The 25,728-nt window shown below is 50.7% G+C and overlaps 5 protein-coding genes across 7 annotated transcripts; 3 read left to right on the top strand and 2 right to left on the bottom strand.

Annotated features, from left to right (window-relative positions):
* The first annotated feature begins 1,329 nt into the window (after positions 1 to 1,329).
* On the top strand, positions 1,330 to 11,487 carry LOC114435187 (survival motor neuron protein-like). Of its 3 annotated transcripts, XM_028404814.1 has the most exons (11): positions 1,330 to 2,237; positions 2,311 to 2,391; positions 7,098 to 7,175; positions 8,151 to 8,270; positions 8,921 to 9,103; positions 9,188 to 9,382; positions 9,643 to 9,768; positions 9,835 to 9,969; positions 10,032 to 10,160; positions 10,449 to 10,485; positions 11,290 to 11,487. In XM_028404814.1, exons 1-10 carry the CDS (start codon positions 2,160 to 2,162, stop codon positions 10,482 to 10,484), a joined length of 1,161 nt encoding a protein of 386 aa, XP_028260615.1. In that variant the 5' UTR covers positions 1,330 to 2,159; the 3' UTR covers position 10,485; positions 11,290 to 11,487. The 3 variants fall into 3 exon arrangements, with proteins under 3 accessions (XP_028260615.1, XP_028260613.1, XP_028260616.1); XM_028404812.1 differs by lacking the exons at positions 10,449 to 10,485; positions 11,290 to 11,487 and having other exon boundaries at positions 10,032 to 10,303; XM_028404815.1 differs by lacking the exons at positions 1,330 to 2,237; positions 2,311 to 2,391; positions 10,449 to 10,485; positions 11,290 to 11,487 and adding an exon at positions 6,822 to 6,993 and having other exon boundaries at positions 10,032 to 10,301.
* LOC114435189 (growth arrest and DNA damage-inducible protein GADD45 beta-like) lies at positions 2,448 to 3,932 on the bottom strand. Its single transcript, XM_028404817.1, has 4 exons — positions 3,684 to 3,932; positions 3,424 to 3,525; positions 3,124 to 3,346; positions 2,448 to 3,018 (listed from the first exon to the last, which is right to left on the bottom strand). Exons 1-4 carry the CDS (start codon positions 3,725 to 3,727, stop codon positions 2,905 to 2,907), a joined length of 483 nt encoding a protein of 160 aa, XP_028260618.1. The 5' UTR covers positions 3,728 to 3,932; the 3' UTR covers positions 2,448 to 2,904.
* Positions 11,488 to 11,566: 79 nt separating the features above from the next.
* Positions 11,567 to 12,658, top strand: LOC114435190 (cocaine- and amphetamine-regulated transcript protein-like). Its single transcript, XM_028404818.1, has 3 exons — positions 11,567 to 12,171; positions 12,301 to 12,384; positions 12,511 to 12,658. Exons 1-3 carry the CDS (start codon positions 12,040 to 12,042, stop codon positions 12,616 to 12,618), a joined length of 324 nt encoding a protein of 107 aa, XP_028260619.1. The 5' UTR covers positions 11,567 to 12,039; the 3' UTR covers positions 12,619 to 12,658.
* Positions 12,659 to 13,061: 403 nt separating this feature from the next.
* Positions 13,062 to 21,049, bottom strand: LOC114435188 (uncharacterized). The gene is made up of 5 exons (XM_028404816.1): positions 20,464 to 21,049; positions 16,873 to 16,969; positions 14,057 to 14,210; positions 13,836 to 13,975; positions 13,062 to 13,560 (listed from the first exon to the last, which is right to left on the bottom strand). Coding segments are annotated over exons 1-5 (720 nt in total). The 5' UTR covers positions 20,791 to 21,049; the 3' UTR covers positions 13,062 to 13,558.
* A 2,768-nt stretch (positions 21,050 to 23,817) lies between these two features.
* On the top strand, positions 23,818 to 24,811 carry LOC114434652 (T cell receptor beta variable 12-5). Its single transcript, XM_075353398.1, has 2 exons — positions 23,818 to 24,055; positions 24,423 to 24,811. Exons 1-2 carry the CDS (start codon positions 23,989 to 23,991, stop codon positions 24,809 to 24,811), a joined length of 456 nt encoding a protein of 151 aa, XP_075209513.1. The 5' UTR covers positions 23,818 to 23,988.
* The last annotated feature ends 917 nt before the right edge of the window (positions 24,812 to 25,728 follow it).

Below are 25,728 nucleotides of genomic sequence, written 5' to 3'. Positions count from 1 at the left end.
CTTCTTTACTTTCACCATCAGCAAACATCCGTCTGAAAAACAGGATTTATTACAGAGAAATGTTCAGTCTGTGGAAATGGACCTCTGCTGTTGTCAGGTTCCGGTCCAGCTGTGAGCTGAGGTGAGGTGGAGATGGAGGATGGACCCCTGCAGGAGTCCTGCTGTGTCCCTCTCTGTGTGTGGCTCATATCTGGAGGATTGTGGCCATGTTGGTTTGTAATAATTACTAATAACCCAGCTGATGACCGTCCTCCTCTCTGTTTTTCTGATGCTGCAGCGGTCTCTGTCTCCCCCTCCTCTGTGTCTCCTCCCCTCTGTGACTCACCGGCTCTGAACAGACCTTACATGGTCAGTGATGCAGCAGGATCTCCCTACGTAACGCGCCGACGTGCCGCTCGGCTCCGGGCTCCCACCGGCTGCCTCGGCCTGCCCGGCGGCCCAGTTGGCAGGTTCCATCTGTTTCCACGGCGACGTGACGCAGGGAGAGCGGGGAGCCTCCTCGCTGTACGTGGACGCTGCTGCAGCACAGAAATAGCTGCTGAGTGACACACCGAGCTGGTTTTAAGCCCTCCAAAAATAAAGCTGCTATTCTGGAGAATCAGAAGACACACAGACGGCCAGCGTCGTCACGGCAGCCAGCGCTCGCATCCTGTCATCAGATCAACGTGGAAAGAGCTGGAGACAGAGAGCTGGACATAAAGGGAGACATTCATCCATCAATATGGCTCACATGACAAAATGTCTGCTGTGACTCCAGAGGGAGTCCAGAGTCCTGGGTCAGGTCTGGAGTCTGGAGGCCAGCTCGAGTCCCTAATCCAGTCAGAGTCAGAGTCAACACCAAGAAGCCATGATGAGGTCTGGGGTCAGATCTGAGTCAGGATCAGGGATGTCCTGTGTGTGAGCAGTGTGTTCAGCCGTGTGTGTCTCTGGGTGTGTAGCGGGATGAATGCAGGCTGGAACATTCCTGAGCTCAGATCAGACTGTTCAGACAGAGAGGCTCTGAGGTCATGTGACCTCTGCTCTGGTGTCTCTGAAGGTGTGAGGCGTGTGCTCTAACAGCAGCCTCACGTCCTCCCTGCTGCTGTTTGTCTTGTGTAACCATGACGACCATTAATGTAAACTCATTATATATGTCAACGTGTTATTTTCTGGTGATGGAAATATCGATGCAGTGAGGCCCTGGGCCAAGAAACTCTACCAACCCTAAATGATACTGGACCAAGATGCAGCTGAATGCTAACAGAACCAGCTGGTATCAAATATAAACTGGGACTATAAGCTAAAACAACAGAGAGCCTAGCTGCAGGCTAACACTACCAAGAAGCTAAGTGTAAGCTCACAACACGAAGAACTGGAGCTGCCCCTGAAGCAAACAGAGGTTCAGTCTGTGTGGTTCTGAATCCTGGCTGCTGATTGGCCGAGCCCAGCTGTCTGTCAGCTGGAGGAGTGGCTGGGAAGGACCGGCTGCCAAAACAAACAGCCCTGTGGCGTCAGCAGAGTCCCCGTCACGTCCAGAGGAGGAGCAGGATGTGACATCAGGACGTGACATCACAGAGGGCAGAGGTCGTGGCTGTTTGTGCAGAGTTGGCTGCAGCCTGAGCTCCAGCTTACAGCCCGGCAGCTTCACACAAACACACAGCTGGAGGAACTCGGTGTTCTCAGTGTTCTGACCCACATCAGTGAGGGAACAGCAGCAGCTTCAAAGGTCAGAACCATGACAGAAGCTCAGAGGAGGCAGCAACACGCTGTTCTCTGGCAGGCGTCCTGCAGCGTCCCGCACAGACTGTACCACCTTAGCTAACAGCCGAGCTAATGGGACCTCAAAGCTAAATATAGACCCACAGAACCACAAAGCTAAAGTTAGCTTCTGGAGACCACTGTATGCTGAAAGGGACCAGCACAGGGCTGTCCTGGAGCGCCCATCTTGGTCTTCTGACGTGTTTATACTCAGCTTCTCAGATCCAGATCAGTGCTAGCACAACCTGAAGGGGGACAGAGCTAAGCTAGGAGCTAACAGGATCGGGACAAAGCTAAGAAGCGGCCTCAGCTCAGGGCTGGGACCAGGAACAAGGATGCGGAAGCTAGCCGGAGCTAGCAGAAGCTAAGGTTCTGTGTTTGTGTGTCTGCTGTGATAACAGCACTGAGGCAGCAGGATCACCATGGAAACAGATGTCCACCGACACACTGTGATATTTTTATCCTGCAGTGAGGAGGAAGAATTCTACTACATGCCAGAAGTATGTGGACAGCTGTACTGATCATCACTGATGTGCTTTTTATTGATCTGCTCTAAAACTCTTATTTTGAAAGGCATCCAGGTGTCTTCAGGAGGACGGAGACAGAAGACAGGAGAGTCCTCTTCTTCAGGCCATGACGAGGTGTCCACACACAGTAAGTAACTCACACTCACACACACACTCCTGGATGAAGCACTCAGAAATCGATCATGTCTGTCAATCATTTATTGATGAATAGAATCAGGTCAACATGGCTCATATATTAATCTGCGGATGTAAACAGAGTCACGTGCGAGCAGAGCACCTGCTCATCAGGTAGTCCAGAGTTTCGCGCGCTCCTCACTCCACCCACCCGTCGGTTCAGTCCAGTCACGTGACTTCCAGCTGTCACTCAGCGTGACGCTTCCTAACTGCGGCTCCACGACCCGGAGCCCTCTGCACAGCCCGGCTCGGCTTTCAGAACCGGTGCCGGTACCGGATTCCCTCGCGCCCCCCCCCGAGGTCCAACCCATCCATCACGCGGGACGGCGGCCGGTCCTGTCGGGTCTGGTCCCGCCCCTTCACTCAAACGCCATCTCATCCTCTCCTGCAGAGGACTGGCTGTTTGGACTGTTTCCACCGTCTCACCGCTCAGCAGCGGTTCTGTTTCGGCTCGGATCGGCGGCGATCAGCGGTCCTGGAGCTCCAGACAGGGGACCCACTGGTTCCTGCAGCGGCTCTCCTCACAGAAGCTGCCCACGTCCTGCAGGGCCTGACACTGCAGAGGCTGCACCGGAGGGTTCTGCGGACACAGCGGGAAGTACGGTTAGACCCGGAAACACGTCATCACCGCGCTCTGAACGGTTTCTGACATCAGCGGATATTGATGGGGTTTGGTGTGACTTACCGTGACCAGGATGCAGTGCAGGTCCCGGGGCTCGTTGCCGTTGCCGTCTTTGGGCTCCTCCTCCAGCAGCTGCGCCAGCCGCCGCACGCCGGACACCCGCAGGATGTTGATGTCGTTGTCGCAGCAGAAAGCCTGCAGCAGCGTGAAGTGGATCTGCAGCGCGATGTCATCTTCATCCTCCTCATCGGTGGCGAGGACGCACAGGACCACGCTGTCCGGGTCTCTGCATGCGGGACGGACAGGTTAGGTCTCAGCATGGACACGTTAATCAGACGTCAGAGGATAAAACTCAATACTTACACATTCATGAGTTTGGCGGACTCGTACACCCCCACCGTCAGACAGTCCTGCCGCTGCGCCGCGACCAGCAGCTCCTCCAGAGCCTGACTCACCGTCTCCATCCTGCAGAGACACGGAGGCGGTTAGAGACACCGAAACCAGCACACAGACACCACAGCACCGGGACAACCCCGGACCGGGACTAACGGAACATGGACTGTGCGCGAGCTGACATGAATGCAGGCTCGTGCCAGTGCGTAATTACGCAGAGTCGAACTTACTTTTTGTCGGCGCTGCTGGATCCAACCACCTCCTCCAGAGTCATGGTGAAGTCCGTCAAATAATCCACAAGATCCAGGATCAGAAGAGAAATCCGTTCCGTTACAATCCCGCAATAAAATCCAGATGAGCGGTAATCCAGATCGGTACAAAGATCCGTCAGAGTCCGTTAACGGTCAAACTCAAAGAACAGTCGGTGACGAGAGAGTCCGCGAGCTCAGAGCCACTTTCTGTGTCCTGAAGCTGAGACCAGCCGCTCTTATAGCCGCGCGCTGCGCCGCGCGTCACCACGCCCGGCTGCGCGCTCCCTGATTGGTGCGCCTCTGTCAATAGATCCCCCGTACTCTGCGCTGATTGGCTGAGCGCGCAGCAGACGCCGGTCATCCCACGTGGGTAGTTTCGGAGAATCCCCCGCGCGCTCCCCCTCCTCCCTGCAGTTTGTTTACCGGGAGTGTTTCTGTCTCACTGGAGGAATTTCCAGATCTTCCTCCTCCTCCTCCCAGAAACTGTTCCTGCTGCACAGCCCGCGGACAGCCCGAGTCCACGGTGCGCGCGCGCACACACACACACACACACACACACACAGAGGGGAAGCTGGAGCAGCTGACCATCCCCATGTCAGGGCACGCGCGTGCAGGCTGCACGTTGTGTAAGGGACCATGATCAGCACGAGGGAACACTCACGAGAACTGCACCGGGGGTTCCGGGTTATGTTTGATTCTGAATTATTATTCATAACCCGGGGTCACGAGCCCGGAGCTGTCCACACCGCGCAGGCGCTCATTGAAGCAGCGCGTGTGCAGAGGTGCATTAAAACAGGTACATGATATTTATTATTGTAACAATAATTCTCTGCAGATACAGGATGTGCTCAGACGCCCCCTAGCGGCTCAGCGGGGACCCTGCATCGGTGAAACCTGCAGGGCAAGTTGGAACAGAGCCGGACTCTCTGCTGAACCGGTTCACCAAACTGGGCCACAGCAAGGGGGGTTCAGAAGGTCTTCAGAGACTCACACACACACACACACACACACACACACACTGCAGGCTGCACTGATTTAATGAAGCTTTCAGATCAGACAGGACTTCTGACAGCTGGATGTGAGCAGAGCTGCAGCTTCATGTTTGTTCACGTTTGGTGTGAAGTTCAGAGCGGGTATTAAAAGTTTGACAGGACATTAAAAGAGCCTCTGACGGCGTCATGATGAGGAGCTGCTGCTGCTCTCATTAAGTCCAATTAACACCAGTTCAATGAGCAGCTTTAATGATCACATGAGCCAAATATAAAAGGTGAACCTGGCCCAAAACAACACACACAAACACACACACACACACACACACACATCAATAAAACATGTAACCTGTTTGTATTCAGTATGTAGTGACCTCACTGCTTGGATGACTCAAACAGCACTGATCTGTGGTGTGTCTGCGCCGCCTGCTGGTCGTCTGAGGACTCACAGCTTGTAATCTGCAGATGTAATCTGATGAATTATTTCTGTAACTTTCACATGACTTATTATTATAGACTTATTGATCCTTCTCACACCCATCAGAGCTGATGACTGATGACTGGCTCGGGTTATTGACGAGGAGATTAATGTCAGTGAATCGGGATCTGTGGCCTGATGAGGCTCATTAGCAGCCAATCACAGCTATTAAACTAAAACTGATCACATGACCGTGTGAACCTTTCAGGAAGGACTCAATCAATCAGTCTGATCCCAGATCAATACCTTCTTTTTAGTCCATCTTCATGTGAAACTCATGGTCACATGTGGATTTAAACAAAAGCAGTTTGACGAGTTTCAATGATCATGTGATCAACATCAAGACATATTGATCTGATGATCATGAAGTGATCCAGTTTGAATCTGTCACATGTAAACATCTCATTTTACCTCCAGATGAAACCAGCTGACTGCTGTCAGAGTCCATTGATGAGTGATCAACAGTCATTAATCCATTACAAATAATGAAGGGTTAATGATCACATCAAACACAAGTGTCTGATCACACTGATCTGATGAAACGAGGAGAACCACGACCCATCAGCTGAAGGCCAGGGCGGTCAGGCTGGTGGGGTTCTAATGGACTCAGTGATGGAGGCTGTGATGGAGGCTGTGATGGAGGCTGTGATGGAGGCGGTTAGAGCTGAGGATGTGAATCCACACACGGCCTGCAGAGCGTGAGCTCTCCTGCTGCTCGCGCTCAGTCTGCAGCGCTTCCTGCAGCTCATTCACACGTTCTCTGCAGGAATACACACACACACACACACACTTTACACCTTTCTTGAAAACACAGCCTGAGGTCCTGGTCTAACACACACCTGAAGTCTCAGAGCGGGTCTGTTGAAGAATAAAAACACCCAACAGGAGCAGCTTCAACACGAGCAGCAGCTCCTCTCAGAGATCAGTGTGTTTTCAAAGATTTAAATTAAGGAATTCTGTTTCTGATTTGTCTTAAAACGCTGGAACAGCAGATTTCTGATTAATAAACAGAAACTTCAAACATCCTTTTAATGAAGTGAAACAAGCAAGTGAATTATTTTCATACAGTTCATCACTGCATCAGCAGAGACCTCCAGACTGTCCTCAGCTCCTGTAGGGGGCGCTCTGCAGACAGTCTGAGTGAGCAGCAGTGATCAGTGATGTCATCAGAGGTCAGTCAGGTCCAGTATTGATCATGTATCAGAGCTGAATGTGAACAGACTGACTTAGCCCATCAAACACTAGCATGCTGCTAACGGCTGCTGATTGGTCCGTTCAGATCAGGACTGATGGGGACAGGAGCTCCTCCCTCCATGGCAGCCAGAGTCCTCACATGTATGTCTCTATAGGGGCTCTGCTGCTGCTGGCTGATGTGTCCAATCGGAGCGGAGGATGCTGGGAAGTGGCTCGTGGTGACATCACTGATATTATTATTGATTAGTTAAACTGTAAACAATTTAAAAATAGAACTTCATCACTGGTGAAAATGATCAGAATGATTGTAACTTGTCTGAGTTCCACTCTTTGTGGACTGTCTGCAGAGCGCCCCCTGTAGGACGGTCACAGTCGGGCTTCAGAGCGCCCTCTAGCGGAACTGCAGCAGCTTCAGTACTCTAACCGGAAGTGGACACTGTGTAACCTGGGAGAAACGCTCTTATTTTGAAATGTGACCGGAAGCTCCTGCTCAGACCAGCGGCTCTTCACACAGGTGTCGTGGCGGGTCGAGCTTCGTGTGTGTCTGAGCTGTTTCCTTCTTCTGACCGACATGACCGAGCTGACGGACAACCTGTTCCTCCAGGGGCTCCAGGGGCTCCAGGACCCGGTGCGTCTTTGTCCCCTCGCTCTCTGAATCACGGTGGCACCGTCTAATTACCGCACCGCCGCTAGCGTTAGCCTGATTAATGCTAACATCACCTCTGTCCACAGGTGGAGTCCAGGTCCGCGGACCGGCACGAAGAGCCACCCCCGGAGCGAGACGTCCAGAAGGCGCCGGACAGTCCTCAGGTCAGGGTCAGGGTCGGTCTGAGCCGTGTGAACGGAGCAGGCTGAGCTGCAGGCTGGAGGCAGCAGTTTGACTGAGGTTTATTTTAGTCTGTGACTAAAATGTCTTTTAACTTTAGTCTCATTTTAGTCATCAACACTTTTAACTTTTGGTCTAGTTTTAGTCGAATAAATATCAAAGAATTTCAGTCGACTAAAATTCTATGATATATATATGAATGAAATAATTAAGGTTTGATTGTGCAGTAAAAACACTAACATCTGCTCTGATTGGATCTGGTCTCCATCAATAATCTCGTCTTGTTTTTATTCGTTGATGAAAGTGTCAGTACATTGCGTCTTCATCGTGAGTTAGTTTATATTTAGTCATCGTCTCATTTTTATCACCAAAAATTGTTGTAAATGAAAACTATGATGAAAATGATTGGTCAACAAAATGAACAGTGCTGGAGGGAAAATAATCAGAACGTGAGGCCGAGCCGGTCCATTCATGGCTCATTGACCACCTGATGAGATGATGATGGTGACACAGACCTGTTAATAACCCCATATGATCTGGACCTGATCAGCCTCTCTGAGTTCTTTGGAGATGTTTAGGGTTAAAACGTGTGTGCATCTGAACTCTGAAACAGTCAGAGGGACAGAGTCCATCATGTGTCCACTGTGTCCTCTCCTCCTAAAGTCAGAGCAGCAGGAGTTACTGTTGTTTTAGCGGCTCGGTCCACGCGGTCAGTTCAGTTCGATCTTTTACACTCAGATCTGTCTCTGGGTGCTCGTCCCAGAACCTGACCCTCAGCCGGCAGCAGTGGATCCTGTCCTCCTGTCCTCCTGTCCTCCTGTCCCAAAGCACCAAAAACCCTCAAAGTCTGCATGTGTTTGAGTCAGGCTCCTGTTTGATAACCCTGTGTGTGTGTCTGTGTGTCTCTGTGCATGTGTGTCTCTGTGCGTGTGTGTCTCTGTGTGTGTGTGTGTGTGCAGGATGTGGTGCTGACAGACCCTGCACCCTCAGAGGACACAGACACGCTGGATCAGGGAGACGAGCAGCAGGACCAGCAGACGGTCTGTCCTCCTGCAGAGACCTCCAGCACAGAGACGAAGGTAAGGATGAAGGCAGCGCTGCCCCCTGCAGGCCGACATTAGCGACTGCAGAGTCTGTGAGAGATAGGGCTGTAATCAACCAAAGAAAGTCTTGGTCGACTGAAACCCTCACATTTGGACTAGAAATCGACTAATTGTTGGGGGGGGGCGCTTGGATGATTATTAGATTAAAACATTGAAATACGTCAATGTTCATATGCTTAAAACGGACGGGGCAGCCGTTTGTAGTCGAGCTGTGACACTGTATTGATCCGCGAGGGGAAATTCAGGATGCAAACTTTTCTCCGTTGTCTGTTTCCATGAACCGCTGCCACACTGCAGATGTCATGTCACTGCAGATGAGACATGGTAGAGGAGGACTGACTTAAATGACACGGTCAGAACGAAATAAATACTCAAACCACCGGGCCGGTACTCTCTGTCTCTAGTAGGTCGGGCTAAACCAAAGTAGTGGAAATAAGGGGGGTGTTCAAAGATCAACTCCGAAAACACCCCCATTAGCACTTGGTACAGTCCTCCTGAAAAAATGAACGCTACAAAAAGTCGACCAATCAGAATTTTGGTCGAGCCAGAACGTGTCGACCAATAAATCGACCAGTCGACCGGGAGATTACAGCCCTAGTGAGAGAAGCATGGCTTGTGTCCGTCAGTGGGAGGTGGGCGCTCAGTGTCGGGCCGTGTGGTCGGAGGACGGGCAGGTGTATCAGGCGACGGTGGTGTCTGTGGACGCTGAGCGCTGCAGAGTTCGTTTCAGTGGCTACGGCAACGAGGAGGAAGTTGAACTGAGCACGCTCCAAAGTCCTGATGCGGCTCCGCAGATGGAGAACCCACAGGTTTGTTCCTGACGGAGAGCGGCTTGTAAGGTGTGAGGTATAAGTCGGATCTTTGATTTGTTCTTTGACGTCTTTGTGTTGCAGGACTGGAGGCCCGGGTCGAGGTGTCGGGCCGTGTACTCAGAGGACGGCCTGGTCTACCCTGCGGTGGTTCTGTGGGTCACAGGTCAGCGCTGCCGCGTCCGCTTCGACGACTACAACAATGAGGAGGAACAGGACGTCAGCAGCCTGCTGTGCCCTGATGAGCTCCACGGGCCCAGCAGGACCGGCACAGCCAAGGTACCGGACTCTCTATGTGTCAGAGGGCTGGAAGACTGCCCCGTTAATTTATGCTACTGTTAGCACGTTCCATGACAGAACAGCAGCAGCGCACATGCTAATGTTGAAAGTACTGCAGCTGTGGACACCGGGGGACGGGGACTGGGGGACAGGAGGAGGACGGAGGCCAGAGTTTGTCTGAGAGACACCAACAGGTTGTTGTGCGTTCAGACGGCAGCACAGTGTTTAGAAACGGGGAAATGTGTGTGTTGGTTCTGCAGGGCGGCGGCTGGAAGTCCAGTCCAGGCGGCCCAGACTGGAGGAGGCGGAGGAGGGAGGGGAACCTGGGCGAGCGAGGAGGAGAGAGGAGGTCGGGCCGGAGAGACGACCAGCAGAACTCCTCCACGGTGAGCCTCCACCAGAAACTGAAGCTGGACTGTGTGGACTCTTCTCACACTGTGTGTGTGTGTCAGGTCAGAGACGGAGCAGCCAATCAGAGCAGAGATGAGAAGGACTCGGACGAGAAGAGGAGGGATGGAGCTGAGAGACCGGCCAATCACAGCGTGCCTCTGTTCCCTCCGTTCCCTCCGCCTCAGTCCTCCTCGGGGGTAAGTGCCTCTGACAGCTCATCATATTTGAAATAAGTCTAAGTGTTTGTGTCCCTCTGCAGGACCCTCTGTCCTTCCTCCCTCCTCCTCCTCTGTGGTCGTCCAGTGGGAAAGAGTCCGGCGGCTCTCCGGACGTGGACAGCATGCTGATGCTTTGGTACATGTGCGGCTTCCACACCGGCAGCTACATGGTCAGTAACACAGCAGCTGACACTCACAGACTGTCGAGGCGAGCGTTCACTGTTCCAATGTTTTTACCTTTCTACATTTTGACCTTCTTCTCTTGAAGAGAGTTGTTTGTGGTGAGAGTGTGAGCTCAGACAACGTTCATCAAACTTTCACAGTGATTGATTAGAAAGAAACTCACGTATGATACAAACACGCACAAACACACAAACTGAGGCTCTGAAGCCGGCTTTAGATGAAATGTGGAAAACAGAAAAGTTAGAAGCCAACAGGACGTTTGTTCACTGTTTCAGACTCGGCAGATGTTCCAGTCCACCTCCAAAGACTGAGGTAAGAACCCACTCCACACACACATCATTCATACGTCTGCTTTATTCCTCATGTTGGAGTTCTTTCCTCCAAAAATATAAAAGTCCTGTCCTCCACCGCAACGAGCAGGACGCCATGATGGAGTCACATGTGAGCAGCAGTCACATGACCCACACTCAGAGAGTCTGTCTGTGTTCGAAATCACTCCCTCCCTACCGCCCATATGTGGAGTTCAGTGTAGGGCACCATACTGTGAACTCACTGTGATGCATTTTCAGACATTTCGGACACTACCTCCGTGAGTTTCTGTCACCGTTAATGACGTCATCGCTGTCGCACATTAAACGAGCCGATCTCTGCCGGCTGAACTGACTCTGTTGTCAGCAGTTTGTGCCTTCATAGCCCGATAATATACATAAATAAATAAATAAAGCAAACACAGCCGGTCAGGCTACGTTCTTTAAACCATCATTATATTTATAAGACAGGTGACGGAACGTCCAGTCCTGTTCTCTTTGCCGGTCTGTGCAATGCATGATGGGACATATCGCTAAAAGTAGTGACCATCGGATGGACACTGCTTTTCATGATGCATTGTGGGATACACTGAGGGCCCTGTAGGGGGCAGAGCGATCAAACTTTACTTGTTGTACTTCTTTTTTCTATATAGGACCCTATATATTATATATTAGGGAGTGGTTTCGAACACAGCCTCTGTCTGAGGAGCAGTGACCAATGAGAACACACTGATCATGTGACAGGAAGTGTTCAGCTTCTGACGGCTGAGCGTGGATCTCACGTGGCGTCCTTTCTGTTTTTTGTCAGGATGTTGGGATGAGACGCGGCGGCACGCCGGTCACCCTCAGTTTTCCTACGTTTGTTTCATATTTTAAAAAGTCTTGTTTGTTCTGGGTTTTTGTGGATTAACTGCTCAGGTGAAGCAGAGAAGGTTCAGGAGCTGGTTTTATGTTGTGTTGCTTTGTGATGGAAGCATTTGTTCTGTTCAGATGTTTGATGAAATGAGACAGGATTCAGTTATTAAAAGCAAAGATGAAACCTTCCTCTGAGCCTCGTCTTCATCACTGTGTGAAGCTGCAGACAGACTCCGACCTCTGCTGACCCTCTGACGTGAGCGCTGACACACAGAGACCCTGCAGAGCCAGCGCTTCCTGTCCGGCTGCTCTGCAGGGTCCTCCAGAGTCCGCTACAGGCCGGCTCCCATAGTGAGTCCACTCATGTTGAGCGTGTTCTGAACGCTCTGGGTGTCTCGTCTCGTCAGTGGGACAGACCGCCTGGAGGTTTGTCTCGGCCGCGTCTCCTTACTAAACATCTGACCGACGGGTCAGCCTCAAATGAAAAAGCTTCCGTCTCTTCCTGTTTGACGGAGCGGAGGTTCTGACCCTGAGGTGAGCCGGCTGATGGCCTCATTATCTCTGAACAAGTGTTGCCGTGGTGACGTCAGAGCAGCGCCTCTATAAACCGCCCTCCACGGACGCAGAGCCTCGGTGTCCTCTGGCCGTCGTCCCGTCCTCCTCCAGCCTCGTCAGCGTCAGTCGGGTCCGAGTCGTCAGCACCATGGTCAGCAGCAGGATGCTGCTCCTCAGCGCCTCCTGCTGGCTGCTGGTTGTTTTGGGGAGCTGTGAGGAGCTGATAGAGGAGCGATCGCCCGAGTACGACGGCATCAAGGCACAAGAGGAGAAGGAGCTGGTGAGTGCCGACCACGGTTTAAACGGATGGATGGAAGGTGATGGATTCATGAGAACAAGATGATCAGCTCAGAGGAGCCTCTGGTTCTGTGCTGATCCTGCCTGAGTCAGACTGACGTTTCCTCCTCAGATCGAAGCTCTGCAGGAAGTTCTGGAGAAGCTGAGGAACAAACAGCTGCCGTCATCAGAGAAGAAGCTGGGCTGGCTGCCTGCTGTAAGTCTCTGCATGAGTCCATCCTCTGGGACAAACACCAGCTCAACCTGTCTCTGTGTGTGTCTCTGTCTTTATGTCTCTGTGTGTCTCTGTCTTTGTGTCTGTGTGTGTCTCTGTGTGTGTCAGTGCGATGCAGGGGAGCAGTGTGCGGTGCGGAAAGGCTCGCGGATCGGGAAGCTGTGTGGGTGTCCCACAGGAAGCGTCTGTAACTTCAGTGTCCTCAATTGTGTGTAGAACTCAAAAGACAGAATAAAAGCAGGTTTTTAAAAAGTCACTCGTGTGTGAGAGCTTTTATTTTATGTCAGAGTCTGGTCTACATCACCGGATAACCATCAGGGTGTAACTTATGTTTCCTTCATAAAGAACGGGGGGAGTGACTTCAGTGTTGTTGCTTTGGGAAACTGCTGGAAGCTAAAAACTACCAAAATAAAAGCTTGAACTCAGAGCTGCAGGACCACAGAGCACAGACACACACCCGGGGTCTGGACTCAGACCGGGGTCTGGACTCAGACCGGGGTCTGGACTCAGACCGGGGTCTGGACTCAGACCGGGGTCTGGACTCCGGGGTCTGGACTCAGACCGGGTGTGCGGAGTGGCTCCTCCTAAGCCATGTTAAAGAGAGAGGAGTTGAGACACTGATCAGACACTGAATGAATGTAGGACAAAGGACACGGGGCGGTCTCAGAGACTCCTCAGGTTTATTACTCAAATGAAGACATCCTCCCTGAACCCTCCAGCATCTGATACTTCAGTTAAAGCCTGTAGAAGTCGCCCTGCGGCGTCAGAAGCAGCCGTGAGTTCATCCAAACGTCTTAACAAGCAAAAAGAAGCGCACGCAGAGAAAACAGCAGAAACAGCCACACGCTCTGAGGAACCCGGGTCAGGTCTTAGGGTGCGAGGACGCCGTCCTGAAGACTGACGCAGGACTTTAGGAAGTTTGTCTTTGTGAACTACAATGTAAAAAAGCTGCAGTGAAGCTGAGGAGTCTGACGGTCAGTGAACGTCTCAGCTGTGGAGTTTGTGTCCATCATTGGTCGTATAACAGCATCTCCATGGCGACCTGTTTTTTTTTTGCGCAGTCAGGAAGTTTGTACAGCAGTCGTTATTTGGATCCAGGCTCCGCCCCCTCCCAGGCCGCAGTGCTCACTGATGGATCGAAGGCCCGCCGGCCGACTCCTGAAAGCACAAACATGGCAGCGTGAGTGCCACCTAAAGGTCAGACTCAGTGAGATGAAGGTGTGTGTGCTGCTTTAAATCTGAATGTTTGAACATGTCCTCTCTGCAGTGATCAGCTCCCACCACCAGGTGGAGCTCTGCTCATTCAGAGGACAGACCTCTCACAGTCCTCACACACTTTTTACAGAGACATCTTAGACTGTGTCACAGTGCTGCGTTCAGGTGCAGCCTGTGTTCAGCTGTGATGTGGTGTCAGGGACAGATGTGGTACTCACAGGTTATCAGGTGCAGGGCACGGCAGGCGAGCAGCGTCAGCACGGGGATGCAGGCGAGGGGCGTGGCGGCGGAGGACGGCGAGGAGGCCGCCTGGTGCGTCGGCTGAGGGGCTTCAGGCTCAGCACCTTTACACTTCTGCCTGTAGGCACAGAAACAGGAAGTCGTGGGTTAAGTTAGGGTTAGACTGACAGAGTGACGGACTCACGGCCGCCGGACTCACAGCTTCCTCTGCAGGTACTGCTGGTCGGACGTGCAGGCTCGGGTCTGACTCTGAGCTGCCAGCATCTGGTTTTCAGCCACCGCCTTCAGGCTGAAGCAGGACTCGGTCTGATGGTGGGCCTGGGTGACGTTCTGCTGCAGCGTTTCGATGTGGTCTGAGGACACAGAACAGGAAGATGTCAGACTGAGACAGCGCCCCCTGCTGAGAGGCTCTGAGGATGCACTTCAAGAATGAAAAGTTGAAGCACCCAGCAGGGGGCGCTGGTGGAGGTGAAGCTTATTTCTATGTAACAGCTCAGGTGTGCAGCAGTGTGTGTGAGGAGGTGCTGTCAGTTCTGTCCAATCAGAGTCCAGTCAGGAAGTGCTGTCAGTTCTGTCCAATCAGAGTCCAGTCAGGAAGTGCTGTCAGTTCTGTCCAATCAGAGTCCAGTCAGGAAGTGCTGTCGGTTCTGACCAATCAGAGTTCAGTCAGAAGTGCTGTCGGTTCTGTCCAATCAGAGTCCAGTCAGGAAGTGCTGTCAGTTCTGTCCAATCAGAGTCCAGTCAGGAAGTGCTGTCAGTTCTGTCCAATCAGAGTCCAGTCAGGAAGTGCTGTCGGTTCTGTCCAATCAGAGTCCAGTCAGGAAGTGCTGTCAGTTCTGTCCAATCAGAGTCCAGTCAGGAAGTGCTGTCGGTTCTGTCCAATCAGAGTCCAGTCAGGAAGTGCTGTCAGTTCTGTGTCTGTTGCTTCATGAAGACTTTTCTGCTTTGATCAGTTTGTTTCAGTCAAAGTGTCTTTATGCTCATATTGTCCTCACAGAGACACAACAGTCCTCTACACACATGCTGGCTGCTACATGCTAGCTGCTACATGCTAGCTGCAGCCTCTGGTCTGTGGGGTTCTGTCCCAGCTGGCCCCTCCTGGGACTCTGCGGTCAGACCTGGCTCTGCTGCACTAACATATAAGGTAAGGTCCCGTCTTATCGCTGCTGTAAGTGAGGCGTGATGTCAGCTGCTCTGTTTTCTGTTCTCTGGACTGTTTTGTATGGAGGTCGCTGCGTCCTGCCACCTGATTGGATTCTGAAGCTGTGAGGTCATTTCACCTGTTTCACCTCATTTGTCTCTCTCTCTCTGTGGAAGGAGCTGATTGGATGACAGATGGATGCAGGCTCTTGTTTCTGACTGCTTTCTTCCACACAGTCATCGATGTGTCGGGCGGCTCCCCGCTCACACAATGCTTCTTCCATATCAGCTCCGTACAGGAATGTATCGTTTCCCCCCCGACCGCTGGCAGCAGGAAGTCACCTTCATCACAGGCTGCACTTCCCATCAGGCCACTGTTCCGGCCTCGCTGCTGCTGGAGAGGCTTACTCACAGAAAACGTTCCTTCAAAACAATGAGCTCATGTTTCAGCAGGTCACTGATCTCTGTGACCACAAACACATTGATCCAAATAACCTGAGCAGCTGCCGGTATTGATCCCAGGCTGCGACTCCTGGACAGAGTGTTGCCTCTTCATGGACGATCTTTGCTTCAGTTATTGATCCCTTATTGGGTGAAATGTGGCAGAAAGCAGCGCTTCACCTGCTACCAGGAACCGATCCTCCTGCTTTACCTGCACTGGCTGTGACTACAGAGACGCTGTGTGATGCTCACAGATGTTAGCGCTCGCTGCACGCGTCCTGACTTCTCAGAATAACTGAAACACAGCACGTAAACTAAAAGCCAAAGAACAGATGATAACAGATATTGTTCTGTCCCCTGTTCACAAGAAAACAGGAAGTGATACAGGCCGCAGCACTTCCTCTGACACAGGAAGTTAAACCTATCTTCATAAACTCATAAAAATCAAACTGAAATGTTTCTAACCCGCACAGATCAATAATAAATCAATAAATAATAAAATGGATGAAACTTAATAAAACATGAATGTTGCTGCCTGCAGCTGTCTGTCCGCTGCTGCCCCCCTGAGGCCAGGATCTTCATTACAGACACTGATGAGGAGGCTTCCTGCCGGCCTGTGACATGTGGAGCTGTGGTGTGAGGTCCCTCCCTCTGAGCCGGTAGCGTAGCACTGTGACCCCCGTGTCATGAGGGAAACCCACATTCCACAGTCCTGAGAGAGCCCACAGTAAAACACACACCGAGCCCACAGAGCAACACACACACCGGGCCTCAGTGCAACACACACACACCGAGCCCACAGAGCAACACACACACACCGGGCCTCAGTGCAACACACACACACACCGGGTCCACAGTGTCCACACACACACACCGAGCCCACAGAGCAACACACACACACCGGGTCTCAGTGCAACACACACACACCGGGTCTCAGTGCAACACACACACACACCGAGCCCACAGAGCAACACACACACAGAGCCCACAGAGCAACACACACACACCAAGCCCACAGAGCAACACACACCGGCGACCAACAACACAGCTCCACAACCAGCCAGAGCACACAGCAGACACAGCAGCTGGGCTTTGAACCCACAACCTGGCAGCTACACACAGCATCGACACTGAGGCGCTGCAGCATCTTCTCCCTCTCTCTGATCTCTTTTCTGTTCCTGTCTTTATTTTATTTACTGAATCACAGCTTCCTGTAAAGTCATGTTCAAACTTTCTTTGTGGTGTGTGGAGCAGACTGCCTCCCTCCTCCACTGAACACCACGCTGCTGTTTTTTTTAACCATCCAATCGTGCGTATTTATTTACTCTGACTCATGTCGCCATGGTAACAGAGGGGGGAAGCTGCAGCCCAGAATACCTCCGTGTGACTGCCGCAGAAAGTCTCCTTTCATGGCAGTGATGGAGTTTTTCCTACCTTCCTTCAGGCTGAGCTGGGCCGTGAGGTTCGCCTCCCGCCGGAGCAGCTGCTGGATGTCCTCCTGCAGGGCGCTGATGTTCCCGTTCAGGACCACCTGCGGGACGAAACAAACACACCCCCGGGTCAGACCCGTAACCGTGGTAACGGCACAGAGACACGTCAAGTACCTGAGCTAACGCGCTCTGTGATGCTAACTTAGCCATTAGCTCAGTGTCAAAAGCCATTTTCCGGCCCGCCCACTTAGCAGACGTGAGGTTAGCATGAATGTTTGCTAACGCCAGATATTTGCACAGCTAGCATCTATGTTTAACATTAGAGAAGGAGTTAGCCTGGATGTAGTAGCTAATATTTAGCATCACAAAAGGCGTTTAATATTATACATGTACTCATCGAGTAGCTATGTTAGCAAGGAGGGTTGCTAACATGACGTATTTACGTCACTAACAACGATAGTTAGCTAACATTAATAGCTAAATAAATAAATAAAATAAATATTTTTAGCTAGCAGCTGTGTGCAGCATCACAAACAGCTCGCTAAGATATTGGTTAACACTTGGTACTAACATGAACTAACAGCTATATTTAGCATCATAACAAGAGACGCGGTGACACGAGGAGCCGCTCAGAGGTCTGGGAGTGGGAGCGGGTCTGTTCGGCATTCCTTTCAGGGGACGCAGGCCTGAGGTGAAAGGAGCGAGGCTGCTGGCTGTCAGGCCTCAGCGGGGCTCAGCTCAGGTCAGGAGCACGGTCAGCAGCATGGATGACCTCACACAGTGTCAGGTATGGATGGTCTGACGTCACGTGTGGTCTGAGTGTGTTTGGGTTCATGTTGTTAAAGCATCCTGACATTCTGTTTGACAGTCTGCAAAGTTTTCCTGCCAGTTCTGGAGAAACCTGGAAGCCCCTGGTGTGAGCGTCCCTCTGACCTGCGGCGTGCTGGCGTCCTGCAGCTGCTCAGCAGGAAGCCGAGGTAACGGCGCCTCTTTCTGAGGGTTCGCCTGTTTGCTGCTCTGACTTCCTGTGACCTGTCACATGTCAAGCGGCCGCCTGCAGGAGCTTGAATCTAAGCCTCATGTTTTAATGTGAAACACAGACGCAGCTCTGCTGTTGTTGTTTTTGCAGACTACAGCACATATTCTGATTATCATGTAGTCACGTGATGTGTTGTGCAACACCACTCACCCCTGAACACTGCAGATCAGTCTGTGCAGATGTTTGAGCGACTCACGTGACGGGATGCTGCAGTTCTGTCTGTGCAGTGTGGTCAGACTGTAGCATGCATGCTAACAGACGGGTTTAAAACATTTAGAAACTACCAGCTAATGGTGTCTGAACTGTCACATGTGTCCCAGCATGCCGAGGGGCAGGTGAGAGCAGCATGTCGAAACCTCAGGAACCACGTTTGAGTGAGCGTCTCCTGTCCCACGTCCTGTCCCGTCCTCCGTGGCTGTTTTCAGCATCTGCAGCAACAACTTTCACGTTTTAAGCACACAGCCATAAAAATGGCGCCTCCATAAACATGAAGATGAAGAATAGTTGGATGTTGGCAGACGGAGCTGGAATTCCTGCAGAATCTGATGAGTCACAGAAAACCGAGCGGCGCTGACACACCCAGAGATCCTCACTGTCACTGTGAGTTCTAGCTGCTGTTCTCAGAGAAACGGTAACACACACGCTGTGAGAACACACATGCTGTGAGAACACACACGCTGATCACACCGGACACCACACACTCTTTCACCTCTGTCACAGCTAACCGCAGTAAAGCTTCCTGTGTGCTGTGAGGACGAGCTGACTCTGACTCTTCATGATCAGTGTGCCGCTCTGTCCAGGCTGCTACAACATTATTATTATAAAGGACATTTCTCAGCGATGAAGACCACGCTGGAGTCTTCACTGCTACAAGCTCACACACAGGTCAGACCTCTGTCAGCAGGTTCCCCACAGCACACAGATCTGTCCTGAGTCCAGAGATTCTTACTGTCTGAGTCAGAGACGGGCGGGGAGCAGTGGAGCAGAGGTGAAGGAGCAGGAGGAGGAGTCAGGAGGAACCACACGAGGAGGAGGAGGAGTCAGGAGGAACCACACGAGGAGGAGGAAGAGGAGGAGGAAGGGGGGGCAAAGGCAAACAGTCACTTTTTCCAACAACTCCGAGAATATGGAAATGTGGGAAGCAACAAAACGTCTCCTCAGTTTAAACAGTCAGTCTGCTGGGAGGGAAGGGAACGAGTCCCAAAATGGAAACAGTGAAGGAGAGAGGAAGAGGAGGAGGAGGAGAGAGGAGGAGGAGGAGGAAGAGGAGGAGGAGGAGGAGGAAGAGGAGGAGGAGGAGGAGGAGGAAGAGGAGGAGGAGGAGGCATGCAGCATGTATCACAGTTTTCACAGTGATGCATGCTGGGATGTTTTGCAGTGCGTTAAGAAGCCTTCAAAATACAAACGTTTGAATTTACGATGAAACATCACTTTATTTAACCCTCTCTGTGCTGACACGCTTCAGTGTTAGCATCACACCTGTGAGCTCATCAAACTTCATATTTATTTCAGCTGCCTCCATCTAAACTCTCGGACCTGGATGAATGAGAGCATCCACAGACACCGGGGGCCCATGTGAGTGGCCATGAGGCGGGTGATGTGGAAGCAGGGCGGCTGATCGGTCCCTTAACATGATGCGAGCTGTGTGGAGTTCTCCCCACCATGACTCCAATGATGAGTTTTGATTGGGTCTGTGTTTACATCAAGGCTTCCTGCTGTGCAGGGGTGAAGGGATGCTAATGCAGACAGAAGCTATGCTAACCTCCACACTGATGTAATAACAGCGTTGATGCACACATCGATCTGCTGGTAGCTGCTTATTGGCCGACGGCTGACGCTTCATTCTAAGACCTGTACCACTCCCTAACAGAGTCCAAACCAGAACATGTCTGTGGTAAACTTTAAACATGGAAGTCTATGGATAAGACTCAGATTTGGAGGCTGCCCTCAGGTGGACAATGCAGGAAGTGCAGATTTTGACTCTCCTGCCTCGGCGACATTTATCAGCCACAACATTTCCTGCGTCATTGTGACAAGGTGTAAAGTCCTCCTGCATGTCCACACACACAGACACACACACAGACACACACACACTCACAGACACTCACAGACACACACACAGACACACACACACACACACACACACAGACACACACACACTCACAGACACTCACAGACACTCACAGACACACACACAGACACACACACAGACACACACACAGACACACACACACTCACAGACACACAGACACACAGACACACACACACACATACTTACACTCACTCACTCACACAGACACACACAGTGGAGCAGGTGGAATTCTTCACAGAGATAAAAGTCTGTTGGAGCGACTGTGGAAACACATTCAGACTCACCAGCTGATCATCAGAGCAATGCCTCTGTTTTTTATGAATCACCAGGATGTGATCATGTTATTGATCACATCCTGGATTATTGATCACATCCTGGATTATTGAGTGTGTGGTTTTTCTGCTCCTGCCCTCTGAGCGTCTGAGTGTGTTTCTAGTCTGAAGTAAACTCTGCTCCTCACTCACAGTTTCCTGCCGGCACTCCTCCAGTGTGACGTTGGTGGCGTTGAGGCGTCCCAGCAGCAGCAGGATCTGGTCCCGCTGCCGGTCCTGCTCCTCCCTGGCCTCCAGCACCTTCTCCTCCAGGGCCACTTTGTTCTTGTTGAACACCACCTTGGCCCCCTCCAGCTTCTCCGTCGCCTCCTGCAGCTCGGCCCGGCACTGAGCCGAGCTCTTCAGGTCCGGAGATGTGGCCCACACCACGATGATGACGAGCGAGATGATGGACCACAGCGCCAGCAGGGCAATCACCACATTCTTGGCCTTCCCGGAGGACTTGGTAGAAGCCGCCATGAGGAGGAGGAGGAGGAGGATGGAGACGATGAAGACGAGCTGCTCTCGGTGAGTCTGTCAGGTTGAACTGAGCTGGAGTTTCCCTTCAGGCTGGGCAGGGACACAGGGAGGGGCTCCCAGAGAGGGGGACAGGAGGACGGCTAACCTCAGCCACACCCCCTGCACACACACACACACACACAGACTTCCTTTACCTCACCTCAAACCTCACCCTCCTCTCGCCTGCATGTTATCGAGCCCAGAGGACGCAGTGATCAACAGGAAACTCACTGCACTCAACACACACACACACAGCTGACATGGAAAGTTTCATTTATGTGTAAAACGTGTGTGTGTGTGTGTGGAGAGCACTGAGGCTTTCTGTTTCTGTTTCCCAGCCTCACAGCCATGACCCGAAATGAACTCAAACTACAAAACAGGCCAAGAAATGAAACTGAAAACAGAAACTAAAGAAAGTAAAGTAAGAAAACGTTAGAGCGGTTAGAGCAGTTAGAGCAGTTAGAGCAGTTAGAGCGCAGCAGACAGGAATAAGTCAGAAAGTTCGCCTCACTCTGCAGCTCTCACTCTTTCCTGACCTGCTGCCAGCTGCTGGCACACAGCTGGCAGCAACGAGCCCCGCCTCCTCCGTCGATAGGCCACACCCACTGATGCCCCTCTGTCTGTGTGGACTGTGATTGGCTGAGGGCTAGGTCAGGGGTGGAGCTGTACTCCCTGCAGCGCCTGGAAACAGCCAAACACTCCTGCCAGGAGCCGGGCAGGTCCAAGTCCAGGCCCCCTGTGTCACCCCGACCTGCCACTCCCCACCAGGGTGGAGCCTGACGGGGGGAGCCTGAGCCTCTTTAATACACAATGCAGTGGAAAATAAGGGACCTGTTTCCAGTCTGTGGAAAAAAAACACAAATATCTGTGCTAATGAGGCCCGGGATCCAAAAACAGTGCACAGGTCCTGTTTCCATGGCAACATGCTGGCATCACTTGCAGATAAAAACCGTTTAGTACAAAGCAGCAGGGATGATTTATTTCTGTGGTCCAACCAGGAAGTTAGCGTCTCCTGTGTCCCCTCCAAACAGCCAATCAGAGTCCTCCAATACAAATCATCTACATGTTTACCTGATTTATAATCAATTAGTTTCTGAGGTCATTTCTTTACCTAAACCTCAAGAGAAAAAACCCATTTTATATCTCTTTGAATGAGACACACCTTCTCATTCAAAGAGGTTTCTTTATTTTCATGACTATGAAATTATGAAATTGACTATGAATTGTAGATTCACACCGAAGGCATCGAAACTATGAATTAACACATGTGGAATTGTACACATAACAAAAAAGTGTGAAACAACTGAAAATATGTCATATTCTAGGTTCTTCAAAGTAGCCACCTTTTGCTTTGATCACTGCTTTGCACACTCTTGGCATTCTCTTGAGCTTCAAGGTAGTCACCTGAAGTCTTCACTTCACAGGACCAGGTTTAATAAGTGGGATTTTTTCATAGTCATGAAAACAAAGAAACCTCTTTGAATGAGAAGCAGTGTTAATTTTGGCAGCAATTTCTGATTTAGTTTTTATTTTAGTCTTGTGACTAAAATGTCATTTGATTTTAGTCACATTTTAGTCATCAACACTTTTAACTTTTAGTCTAGTTTTAGTCACTAAATCTGCCGTGGATTTAGTGACTAAAATTCTATGATATATATTTTCTCATGAAATAATTAAGGTTTGAAGTGCAATAAAACAGGCACAGCTTTAACTTGTTATTTGAAACAAACACCTCTTTATTTAATTGCTATGACCTTTTCACAAAGACCCAGTGAACAGTGAGCTGCTCTCCCTGAACACACTGTTCAGTCATGACCTTCTTCATGAATCCTCCATAACTACAGCAAAACACTTCAGTGACTTAGAAACAGTCACATGCTGTAAAACCATCAGCAGTGTCTTCATTTATAGATTTTGTCACGTGTATGAACGGAAGTTAAGATGACTCGTCTGCAAACGTCGCTTCAGGTTTGTTGTGTTTTTACCGCTGATAGTCGCTCCGCACGGTTTGAACCGTCCTGTTTGTCTTGACATCAAACGTGTCCGTGTGTGTGTTCTTCTCCTGTGTTGTGTTACCATGCATGAGGACGCCTTCTTCCAGCATCGCGGGGTAACGTCCTTACACAGAGAGATCACTTCTGATTGGCTCTCTGCCGCCGTCTCCTGATTCGTCCCTTCCACAAACAAAGTCTGCTCTGATTGGATCTGGTCTCCATCAATAATTTCATCTGGTTTTTATTCGTTGACGAAAGTGTCAATACATTTCGTCTTCGTTTTTGGCACCGTGCGTTAGTGTTTATTTAGTTATCGTCTCATTTTTATCAGCAAAAAAAGGTCGTTAACGAAAACTATGACGAAAATGATTCGTCAACAAAATTAACACTGATGAGAAGGTGTGTCCAAACTTTTAGTCTGTACTATATATGTATGATAAGACACATTCTTAACGTAGTAATTGATCTCTTTCCCTGTAAATAGAAGTATATTAGATCATAAAGGAAATAATCAATGATAAGATTAAGAAACCTTTATTAGTCCCACAATGGGGAAATTGCATAATTTCCGTTCCATTCTAGAAGGACTCATCCAGTCGCTCTGACGTGGTCAAAAGCCAACAAGTAGCCGACCTTTGACCTGGTTTCCTCTGTCCAAACACAGGAAGTGCTGTGAGTTCAGGTGAGGTCAGAGGTCAGCAACACTCCCACAGAGGAAATGATATAAACATTAGCATCAGAAGCTAACAGGAAGTAAAAGGAGCAAACAGGACCTAGCAGGCTAACGGGCACATGTTTAGACCTAATTTGGGAAGCTAATAAGAATGAACACTTGCTAATGGCAGGAGCTGACAGGTGAACAGGAGTTCGGCTGCACATTGCTGACAGTTTCTGTGTAACAGAGGGGGCTGTGGTTGAGTTAGAGCACCCCCTGCTGGTAAACAACACACTGTACACCTCTAAACTCATTGCACAGTCAGACGTGAGCTCATTGACTCCTCATGTAATAAATGATAAATATGTTCATGTTCAAATGATGTCAGAACAGTCGATCAATGCAGTTACTAAAGGACACCTCAGGACCAGACAGACTGGGCGTCCACATACTTCTGGCTGCTGATGTTTTTCTGTCGGTGCACGCTCAGCTGCTTCCATCAACAACAGGATGTGTCTCCTCCGTCAGTTGATGATGGCGTCGCTGCAGCTCTGCATGGTCCTCGTCTGTCTCTGCGGTGAGTTTTTACATCATTAATGTCACTTTTATTCTAAACGCTGTCATTAAAGGAAAACAGAGCTGTTTGACAGTTCAGGACATTCTGAGGGGATTTCAGTCAGAGTCCTTCAGAACGCAGCGTGCTGCCTGAAGGACTCAAACGTGGAGTGAAGTGTTTGAGTGGAGCCAGACTTAAACTATGATTCAGGACCAGGAGTCACATTGTTTGAACAGACTGAATTCATCGTAAAACAGAGGAGACACTCAGCACTGCTAAACCTTCAGATTTTATTTCGATCCTCACTTTGTGTTCTTCATTGTTAATATTTTGTGTTGTAGGTTTGTTCATGTTTTGCTTCATGTTTATAATAAACTTCCTTCTGAAGGTCGTCGGCTCTTCGCGCCCGCTCTGCCGGCCGCTCTGCCGGCCTCCATCGTCCAGGTGAGAGTCGGCCAGGATGTCGCCCTGCAGTGCCCCCTGCTGGATGCACAAACCAACACCACTTCTGCTGCCCCGGCGGGCCCCTCCACCCTCAGCTGGTACAGGAAGGCAGCGGGGCGGGGCCTGGAGCTGCTCCTGACCTTCAGATCCTCCAATACGTCTGACGTGAAGTACGGCGGCGCCGTGCGTCCTGACAGAGTGTCAGCTGCTGCCGACGGCGCGCTGCTGCTGCACGGCTCCGAGCACAGCGACGCGGCGGTCTATTACTGCGGGGTCAGCCAGGGAGACGACTCCAAGTGGAACGCAGCAGCTCTGAGCCCCAACCATAAGTGAGGGCTGTTACCATGGCAACAGCCTGCCTCTGTAACACACCTGTGTGACGTCACACTCTGATTGTTGAAAGGTTTCTGTTCAGTGTTTGTTGAACTGGAATAAAGTCTCAACCTTCACGTGTTTGTCTCACGGTCTGTTGCTGCTCGTACAGAGTCCGTCCTCCAGGACGCTCATGAGGAGACATCACAGTTTCTTTTCTGCCTCTTTCACATTTTGGTCAGATGTAGTGAACAGAGGATGGTTTGGGTCGTGGGTTACCATGGAAACAAGCCCCATGAAAAAGGCTGTTCTGAAAAAATGACCTTTGTCCCACATGTTACAGTGTACGGTGGCCTGAAGAGCTCAACACACACCCACTGCAAAAAAACAACACACACAACAAAACCAGAGAGGGAAATGTTTCCAGGGCGACTTTTAATGGGAAACACTGAGTGGACTGTTTAATGGTTCTGTGTCTTGATCTGTGTGTGTGTGTGTCTGTGTGTCTCTGTGTGTGTGTGTGTGTGTGTGTGTGTCTGTGTGTGTGTGTGTCTCTGTGTGTGTGTGTGTGTGTGTCTCTGTGTGTGTGTGTGTGTGTGTCTGTGTGTGTCTGTCTGTGTGTGTCTCTTTGTGTCTGTGTCTCTGTGTGTATGTCTGTGTGTGTCTCTGTGTGTCTCTGTGTGTGTGTGTGTGTCTGTCTCTGTGTGTCTCTGTGTGTATGTCTGTGTGTGTCTCTGTGTGTGTGTGTGTGTGTGTCTGTGTGTGTGTGTCTCTGTGTGTGTGTGTGTCTGTCTGTCTCTGTGTGTCTCTGTGTGTATGTCTGTGTGTGTCTGTGTGTCTCTCTGTATGTGTGTCTGTCTCTGTGTGTATGTCTGTGTGTCTCTGTGTGTGTGTGTCTCTGTGTGTCTCTGTGTGTGTGTGTCTCTGTGTGTATGTCT

This window comes from Parambassis ranga, chromosome 4, assembly GCF_900634625.1.
Source record: "Parambassis ranga chromosome 4, fParRan2.1, whole genome shotgun sequence".
In the NCBI taxonomy this organism is placed as follows: Eukaryota; Metazoa; Chordata; class Actinopteri; family Ambassidae; genus Parambassis; species Parambassis ranga.
The sequence above is the reverse complement of the archived record's forward strand: the minus strand, read 5'-3'. Positions and strand labels throughout refer to the sequence as shown.